This window comes from Podarcis muralis, chromosome 7, assembly GCF_964188315.1.
Source record: "Podarcis muralis chromosome 7, rPodMur119.hap1.1, whole genome shotgun sequence".
Taxonomy (NCBI): Eukaryota; Metazoa; Chordata; class Lepidosauria; order Squamata; family Lacertidae; genus Podarcis; species Podarcis muralis.
The window spans coordinates 83,987,251-83,997,007 of NC_135661.1; the positions used below are offsets into that span (position 1 = coordinate 83,987,251).

At 51.2% G+C, this 9,757-nt stretch overlaps 1 protein-coding gene across 1 annotated transcript in view; it reads left to right on the forward strand.

The window, feature by feature from the left end:
* STRN4 (striatin 4) overlaps positions 1-8,648 on the forward strand; it is a 25,486-nt gene extending 16,838 nt beyond the window's left edge. Inside the window, exons 12-18 of the mRNA XM_028742147.2 lie at positions 12-133; positions 1,974-2,144; positions 3,253-3,393; positions 5,141-5,239; positions 5,453-5,539; positions 7,269-7,458; positions 7,570-8,648. Coding sequence (XP_028597980.2) covers positions 12-133; positions 1,974-2,144; positions 3,253-3,393; positions 5,141-5,239; positions 5,453-5,539; positions 7,269-7,438 — 790 coding nt within the window. The 3' untranslated portion in view covers positions 7,439-7,458; positions 7,570-8,648. The remainder of the gene's footprint in view (positions 1-11; positions 134-1,973; positions 2,145-3,252; positions 3,394-5,140; positions 5,240-5,452; positions 5,540-7,268; positions 7,459-7,569) is intronic.
* Positions 8,649-9,757: the final 1,109 nt, after the last annotated feature.

Here is a 9,757-nt window from a genome sequence, read left to right on the forward strand (position 1 = left end):
TTCCCTGCTAGGGGCCCGGTGCTTTCTGTTGCCATGGGCTGCAACAGCGAATATTGCTACAGTGGAGGCGCAGACACGAGGATCCGTTGCTGGAGGATCCCGGAACTCGGCATGGACCCCTACGATGGCTATGGTAGGGACAGGCAGGGGGTGCCCCAAATCTGCCGCATCTTGTCTCCTTGCTTGCATTCTTTGATCTAGGGATGACATTGACAGTGACATTACATGGACAGGATTTGGGGATGCCTCGCCGCACCCTGCAAGTTTAGAATTGGGGACCAGGTTGGGTGGGGTGGCAGTATTGTCAACAGCTGGTTTTCGCAAGGCTGGAGCCTCCACAAACTTATTTGCTGCCGGGTTGCAACGGGAACTGCCTGCATGTTTTGTGTGTTGGAAGGCGGAGCCTTACCTTTCCCGCCCTGACCTGGCCACAGTGATCCATGCGATGGTCACCTCCAGGCTTGACTACTGTAATTCGCTCTACGCGGGGCTGCCCTTGAAGCGCTCCCAGAAACTCCAGCGGGTGCAGAATGCTGCAGTGAGGCTCCTCACAGGGTCTCTGCCATGGAAGCATATGCACCCAGTGCTTTTCCAGCTGCACTGGCTCCTGGTGCAGTACAGGGTCAGATTTAAGGTGCTGGTTTTGACCTTTAAAGCCCTTCACGGCCTAGGACCCTCATACCTACAGGACCACCTCTCCCAGTATGCCCCACGGAGGACCTTAAGGTCCATAAATAATAACACCCTTGTGGTCCCGGGCCCTAAGGAAGTTAGATTAGCCTCAACCAGAGCCAGGGCCTTTTCAACACTGGCTCCGGCCTGGTGGAACGCTCTGCCTCATGAGACCAGGGCCCTGCGGGATCTGATTTCTTTCCGCAGGGCCTGTAAGACAGAGTTGTTCCGCCTGGCCTTTGGCTTGGAGCAAATTTGATTCCCTCCCCCCTTTCTTTTTTCTTTCTCCTCCTATGAAGAGATTGCACCCTAATGTTTTAATTCTGTACCTTAATCTTTTAAATTGTATTTTAATCAACTTGTTTTTATTATTGGTTGTTAGCCACCCTGAGCCCGGTCTTGGGTGGGGAGGGCGGGGTATCAATGAATGAATGAATGAATGAATGAATGAATGAATGAATAAAGAAAGTCTGGCCTTCTCGTGTGCATGGACCAGGAAGCAAAGCTCATGCTCTTCTCTATCCCTTGCCCTCCATTTGGCCAGAGGGCTAAAGCCAATGCGCCTATTGTGGTGACGCACCCAGAGAGAGCTTCCCCAGTTGTGGAGCTCCATCCCAGCGCAGGGAGGCTCACCTGGCGCCTGCTCTGGCACGGGCCTTTAAAGTTCCCAGGCTCTCTCTCTTTTATTCATGTTACTTGGATGTTTGCTGCACGATGCTCCTGTTTTTAAAGTGTCGGGTTCTGTTTGCAGTTCTGTTAGCCTCCCCTAGAAATACACGTGTCGAAGGGGGAAATATTATATGCATGAAATAAATAACTTCGTTTGGGCCTCGGCTCCGAAGTATATGTGATGATCTAGGCCAGGGGTCTGCAACCTTTAAGACAAAAAGAGCCACTTGGACCCGTTTCCGAAGAGAAAAAAAAAACTGGGAGCCGCAAAACCATTGCAACATTTAAAACAAATATAACACTGCATATATTGTTTCTTACCTTAATGTCCGATCTGACAGCAGGCGGGAAGGTGACGTTGGGACGGTGCGTGACTAACGCACGCACCGCCCCCATGCGACGTCACAGCCAGTACAGCGCCCGCCACAGTGGGGAGTGTCGGGGCGCACAATGCGCCTCCTCCCCTCGCTAGTATCCGCCCCGGAGCCGCGGCAAAGGTGTAAAAGAGCCACATGCGGCTCCGGAGCCGCGGGTTGCAGACCCCTGATCTAGGCCATCTGTCACTGCTGTGCGAAGCTTGAAAGGGAGGCAGGCAGCGCTAGGTTTTGCTTTTGTTCTTGTTCCTGTCCCAGACCCAAGTGTGCTCGGCAACGTCTTGGACGGACACACAGACGCCGTTTGGGGCCTGGCCTTCAGCCCCTCGAAGAACCGCCTGGCTTCGTGCTCTGCAGATGGCACGGTGAGGATATGGGACCCCAGCAGCAGCAGCAACTCCTGCCTCAGCACCTACACTGCGGACAGTGGTGAGCCTCTTTGTGACCACACTGGGCCCTTGGATCCTGCTGAAGGGCTTCTCATTCGTTCGTGGTGTGAACTTGCTCTGCCTTTCCCTCTCAAGCTCAGACCCCAGAGTGTTGGTGCTGACCTTTAAAGCCCTAAACGGCCTCGATCCAGTATACCTGAAGGAGCGTCTCCACCTCCATCATTCTACCCGGACACTGAGGTCCAGTGCCGAGGGCCTTCTGACGCTTCCCTCGCTGCAAGAAGCCAAATTACAGGGAACCAGGCAGAGGGCCTTCTCGGTAGTGGCACCCGCCCTGTGGAACGCCCTCCCACCAGATTTCAAAGAGAACAACAACTACCAGACTTTCAGAAGACATCTGAAGGCAGCCCTGTTTAGGGAAGGTTTTAATTTTTAATAGGGAGGGGTGCGGGTGGCACTGTGGGTTAAACCACAGAGCCTAGGGCTTGCCGATCAGAAGGTCAGCGGTTCGAATCCCCGCGACGGGGTGAGCTCCCGTTGCTCGGTCCCTGCTCCTGCCAACCTAGCAGAAGCGGCTTAGTCATGCTGGCCACATGACCCGGAAGCTGTACGCCGGCTCCCTCAGCCAATAAAGCGAGATGAGCACCGCAACCCCAGAGTTGGCCACGACTGGACCTAATGGTCAGAGATTGCTTTACCTTTATTTTAATATTCTGATGGAAGCCGCCCAGAGTGGCTGGAGAAACCCAGCCAGATGGGTGGGGTATAAATAATAAATTATTATTATTATTATTATTATTATTATTATTATTATTATTATTATGCTCAATCTCTTGTAGCAGCTAGAAGTTAATAACATCTGGAGCATTGAAAACCTCACATACCCTCAGCAGATAATTCAGGGCTTCTCCGAAAAGGGAGGGAGGGCTTCTTAAGAGGGATAAAGGTGGAGTGGCTCAGAGAAGTGTCAAAACAAAGGTTAGAGATGTATAAATCCTCAAGGTTAGGTGGAGATTCATCAACTCTGTGCAGTATGGCTTGGGCAGAGCAACTTCCAGTTCTCTCCAAATCCTTCCTTCCGCTGCGGTCACCCTTGGGCCACAGCAAGAACCCAGTGCCCAGATGCTTGTCTCTACCATCTTCTGCAGAGAACGGAATCCCTACCTCCATCACCTTCTCCGGTACCGACCCTGCACACGTCGTGGCAGCCTTCCAGACAGGATGCACGGTTCTCTATGATGTGGAAGCCAACTGCTCTGTCCTGACCCTGGAATCCAGGCCAGCCAGCGGTGAGTTGGGGCTGAGAGTGGGGTGGGGCTAGCAAAAAAAAGTGTAAGCATAACAAAAACAGAGAATAAAGAATGTTAACCATAAAGCATCACAACATGAAAGGACAAAATTACAACAACAACAACCAACAACAACCAACAAGAAGGCATCACAGCTCCAAAGGGATAATAAAGCATTGGCTCATACAAAGATTCCCTTTATAAATAAAAATGATGTAGAAAAATAAAAGTTCTCCATCTGTGAGTTCCTGCCATTATTGAGAATAAAATGCAGAGAATACTTCACAAAACACATACATAAAATTCATCCCTGGACTTGTTTCGATGAATGAATGTCTGCAGGAGACTTTGTGGATACTTAGGTTATAATTAGACAAATCTTAATAATTATTCATAAAGGAAACAGTTTATAAGAAGTAAATAAGGTGGCCAGATAAAGGAAGTCTTTTATTTGGTTGTTTGTATTGTTGTATGTTATGTTCACGTTTAACGAGGGTGGATTTGTGTATTGGGGGGTGGGGTGTTTGTGTTGTGTTGTAAATAAAATTTCAATTAAAATTGGAAGAAAAATTGGAAAAAAGAGAAGAGAATAAAGGTTCTGTTTAGTCTGAAATGAGCCAGATACCTGCATATATTGGTGGCATTTCTGTTCTCTTGCACAAAGTGGGACATTTCCCCAAGCAGGAGTGTCATCCTAGTGCGTTAGATTGGGTTGCTTAGGACCAGGGGTTATGATGATAAACCAGCAACAGCGTTTACAGGTCCCTTGTTTAGAGACTCCCCAAGAGTGGGTTTGCTTCTTGCTAGGGTGTAGTTTTGTGTGTGTGTGTGTGTGTGTGTGTTGTTATCATTGGAATACTGTGTACACAGTTTCAAGGTAACATTACACTTCATTTCCACTTTATCTCACATGGGGTTCGAACCCACAACCCTGAAATTAAGAGGCTCATGCTCTACTGACTAAGCTCTTGCTAGGGTGTAGTTGTGGACAGGACAGAGGTGGGGTAGCCAAGGGGATCTCTGAGGAATCTAGAAGAGGAGAGGGGGGGGAAAACCAAAGTCCCTCGACAAAATTCAGAGAAGATAAAATTTTTGGAATTGGAACTGTGCTATAAGGGGCTTTTGGGCACAAGAATAGAAGGTGCTGGGAGTGAAATGCTGTGAATTTTATTTCTACTGACAAGTGAAATACATAAAGTGATTGTAGCATTGTAGCATTAACTAATGAATGAGTTTGGGTTGGCTAAGTTTACAAATGAGCCGCAGCAAAAAAGATTTTTAGGTGTAATTGTGTGCATAATCTTGGGAACAGCACCCCCTCCTGAGTCATCGAAGGAGGAATGCCTCTGTTACATTGTACTTTTATTTATTTTTTAATTTAGAACTCTGTCCAGTTAATTCCGGGCGCATTTTTATGTCAAGCCAAAATAAATAAATCATTCATACAATGCAGCTTTGTGCTGGCTTAGGCTGATGGGGAATTGTATTCCGAAAACCTCTGGAAGGCCCCAGGTGTGGGAAGGGCTGGTATAATGTTTAGTCTGTTTAAAAACTTGGCAGAAATAAGTCACATACGGCACCTGGCCCTCACATTTTCTTTCAAGGTCTCCCGAGTGCAAATTCAGCAAAAGTTTGAGGCTGCCTCCTTGGAGAAGTTTCTCCTTTTCCACATCTCTGCTCTTATCCAAGCAAAGGTGTGCTTGTCCGAGGACTGTCCTTAAACCCTCCTCTCTTCCTCTCTGAACAGGATCCAGTCAGATCAACCAAGTTGTGAGCCACCCAACCCAGCCGATCACTATCACAGCCCATGACGACCGAGGGATCCGCTTCCTGGACAATCGCACAGGTGGGGCTGTTGTTTGGGGGCCAGAATGCATGAGTTGGCAGAAACCTGTAACCTCTGCCTCCTTCGCAATTACTGGAAGAGCACTTGCTTCTCAAACACAGTTTAAAGTTGGCAGGTTTCCTCTGAACACGATTTTCCAAATAACCCAGGAACGGGAGTTGCGTACATATCTACATTTTGTAACTCGGGGAAAATGTTCTTCTCTCTGTGCAGGGAAAGCTGTGCACTCCATGGTGGCACACCTGGACGCTGTTACCTGTCTCGCTGTAGATCCCAACGGAGTGTTCCTTATATCAGGAAGTAAGTGCTGCCTCCTCCATCTCCATATGTGGTGTTGTTGTTTAGTCATGTCCAACTCTTTGTGACCCCATGGACCAGAGCACACCAGGCACTCCTGTCTTCCACTGCCTCCCGCTGTTTGGTCAAACTCATGCTGGTAGCTTCGAGAACACTGTCCAACCATCTCTGTCGTCCCCTTCTCCTTGTGCCCTCCATCTTTCCCAACATCAGGGTCTTTTCCAGGGAGTCTTCTCTTCTCATGAGCTGGCCAAAGTATTGGAGCCTCAGCTTCAGGATCTGTCCTTCCAGTGAGCACTCAGGGCTGATTTCCTTCAGAATGGATAGGTTTGATCTTCTTGCAGTCCTTTGGACTCTCAAGAGTCTCCTCCAGCACCATAATTCAAAAGCATCAATTCTTCGGCGATCAGTCTTCTTACTGGGAGCTTTCTCTGACATTGAATAAATCCCGTAACCTTACTTAGGCAAAGCTTTTATGTGCACAGTAGAACCCCAGTCTGCAAGGTGGGTCCCCCCCACCCCGGTGGCAGAGCAGAATGTCAGGCTCCTCCCGTGAATGTACTCCGCTTTATTCTAGAAAGTCTTGACCTTGGCATCAGGAACTGGCAGCTGCTGGGTTTTAATCCATCCTTTCGTGAAGGGCGTGAGTTGGCCTTCCAATCTCACCCCTTAAAGGTGCAAATTCAGGGCTATAAATGTCGCGGAGCCAGCCAGTCAGTAAATCACGCCGTTTTCAATGCTGGGGTTAACATTTTATCAGCAAAACATGACCTTCACAGCTTGGACAGACTTTCAGGCCTCATGAGGACAGCAGTTCATGCCCTGTGGGTCTTACTCCATGAAAGCAGTTGCTGAGATTTCCCGCAGCCTATTTCTCCTCCTCCTCAGGGCATCTTTCCAGCAGCCAGAGGCTGTGCCCGCATGCACAGACTGTCTTTGCTCCTCCTTTTTCATACCTCTTTCTGGGAGTCGGGGAGGGGAGGGGAGCCTGCCACATCAGGAGGGGGAGACCAGTGTGACTCTTGACCAGCCTGAACTCCTCTCTGCCTCTTGGCCTCCCTCCTCTGCCTCTGATTCTGGACTGCTTTCTGCCACAGACTCTCCCAGCTCACTAAGCCCGGTCGCCTCTCCAGCTTCCAACACTTCCTCCTCCCAGCCTTCTCCCTCTGATCACCCCACCATCATTCCCCAGGCTCATGAGCCTTCTTCCCTTGGGGGTTGCCCAGCCAGCTCCTACCACCACTCCTCTGTCACCTCCCAGTCCCTGTGGCCCTGGGACTTTGGCAACTGGCCCAGTATGAGTGCTTGTGGGATGGACGGGCCTTTAGTCCGACACCCTATTTCCTCGCCGAAGTGGCTTCGCACCGTCCCCTCCTTCAACAGCTTAGAGGTCTGCCGGTACCCAGAGCTGTTCCACCAGGCCTTTGGTCAGGGCACAGCCTGACTCCCTCCTTTGGCAATCTTCACAGAACTTTGGCCTAATGGTTGCCATCAATTTGATTTGAATTAATTTTATAATGAAATGATTTTAGAATGTTGTACTATTTTATTGTTGTTAGCCGCCATGAGCCCGGCTTTGGCTGGGGAGGGCGGGATATAAATAAATTTTATTATTATTATTATTATTATTATTATTATTATTATTATTATTACCCCTTAACTAAGCCTTGTGCCTGCCTGGGCGTGTGGGCTTCCTTGCTTAACCCCCCCCCGGCCCTTCCGCCTCTCCTAGGCCACGACTGCTCCCTCCGGCTGTGGAACCTCGACAACAAGACCTGCACGCAGGAGATCACAGCTCACCGCAAGAAGCACGAAGAGGCCATCCACGACGTGGCCTTCCATCCCAGCAAGGCCCTGATTGCCAGCGCTGGGGCCGATGCCCTTGCCAAGGTCTTTGTATGAAAAGAGCGCAGGGCCTACAGGTAAGGCAGGCCCGGGAGGGGGTGGGGCAGGAGGAAGCCGTCTTGTGGGGCCCGGCCTTGCACCTCCTTGTCATTCATAGTGCCTCTCTCTTTCTTTCCGCCCCCCAACAGGTGCGTTCCCCAGGAGCCCCCTCTTTTCTCGTTCCCCTTGTTCTCTCTTTCTTTCTCTGGCCCAGCCAGTGGTGCTAACAACTCTTCTCTTCGCCACGGGCCCCTCCTGCCATCCCCACCCAAGCTCAGGACTGACCCCTGCTGGACAGCGGTGGCCGGGGCATTGCAACTGGGGGAAGAGGCAGCTGCTCCCCTGACCTTGGGACTCACCTTCACCAGCACTGAAACAGTTTCCCCGCTCCTTTCAAGGTCGTCTGGTTTTTCTTTCCCAGCGCAGGAAGTGGAAACGTTTTTCCCAGTTGGTTGGGAGCGGGGAGAGGGAGCACAGGCCCGGACTGGGATGCTCTGCTGTGTCTGGGAAGGAGGGCTTTTCTGGCAAGCTCTGCCTCCTGGCCATCTTGGGCAAGGGTTTTCGAAACCTCCCCTCCTGTCCCCTTGGACCTGCGACTTCAACGTCGGAACTCCTTTGGGGAGAAACAACCTCCTGGGGTGTGAAAAGGACACACAGCAGCGTTCCTGGCCAGAGCAGCCCTGGACCAAGCAACTTTCTCTCTCTCCTGGCCAAGATCCCTCGTCCCAAGCCAAAAGAGGAGCGAGACGCAAGCAGAAGGGCACCCACCCACTACTATCGCACCAGCCAGTTGCAGCCACAAAAGGCTTTCACACTGCTTCGCTAACTGTTAAAGACTTCTTGGGGGGGGGGCAAATCACGTGCCAGCTGTGTGTGGTTCAGCAGGTTCTCCCCTCGCCCCTCGTGCTTCCTTCAATTTCACATTTCCCCTGCCCTTTCCTGACTCCAAACGCACAGGCGCCAAGGACTTCCCACCGTTAACACTCCCCACGTAGGCGGACCCAGCAGAGGAGCAATGGGCCAGGAGGGAGGGCAACGTGGGGTCCTTCCTTCTCTGGCCCCTGTTGCTTTCAGATATTGTAGACGCGAGGCCACAGGTAAGAGGAGGGGGGAGAGGCAAAAGGAGACAGAAGGAAAAGACCGCAGGTAAGCAAACAGGGATGGTTGGGCGGGAGTCGTGCCGATTTGGGAAGCCAGCTAGTTGTCGCCCATAGGCCAGACATGGGCCATTGGCACTCGTTCAGGGAAGAGAAACGTGTCTGCGAATGTGGGAGGAGGGTCTGGGGGGGGGGATGCAGGAGCCAGAGAAAGGGGAGCAGAAGGATGAGCTGTGGGGCGGGGGTTAGTTTCCGGTTAAATTAGGAAGTGGGGGGTGGCCAAGGGAGGCCCCCCGCTCTGTGACAACCTTGAATCGCCTTGTTTAAGCTGGGCAGGATTTTTGAGCCTGAGCCTGTGGAGGATCTAACATTCAGATTGCTAACACTCTGAGCGAAAGGTGGATAGGTTCTATTAACCACTCAGTGAAGCAGTGCGGTCTGTTGGATAACTGGCAGTTCCCCAATTCACCCTTTTTTTTTAAAGAAAAAGCCATCAACCCTTAGAAGCCTGTTCATAGATGCTAGCCCTGGGCGGGGTGGAGCTTTCATCTCAGCAATAAGCCCCACAACACTTGGGCTCCCTCTCTTCCCTATTTCCCAGGCGAGACTGAATCACAGCCGTTGTTTCCCTGGGGGATAGGGAGCGAACTAAAAACCAACAGGCACGGCTTTTCTCCCATCACTCTGGCAGGGCTGGTAACGCTTGGGCCAGCGTGGCAGAACGGAGATGGGAAGGTTCTGCCTGGTCCTGCACCCAAGTAGACTCCTCGGAAGCGGGTTTCAAAGGCCAGGCAAGAGAGGGGCTTGCTTGTCAGGTGAAGGGGCCAAATCCAGGAAGGGGACCAAACCTTTAGATCCAGGGGCTTGGAGACCGGACCCTCCTGCACCAGTTGGGCTGCCTGTGGCCTGCAAGGTGTTGCTAAGCTACGACTCCTCCCTCCTGGCCCCGCTGGCTGGGGCTTATGGGAGCTGGAGCCTCTGGGGCGTCTCAAGCTAACCACCCTGCGTCCGGGGGGGGGGGGGCTGCTTCTTTGCTTTTATTTCACTCTTTTTCTTCTTACGTGTGTTGCAACTTGACCCAAGCAGTTGGCAATCCTTACTAAAAAAAGAGAAAAGAAAAAACACTAAAAAAAAAAAAAAGATCCTTGCTGAATTTGGGAATCTGTTGCATGGGAGCTTGGTGAGCGACGCCTTCCTTGGGGCGCTGGTTTTGTTTCTTTTACGTTGCCCCCCCCCTCTC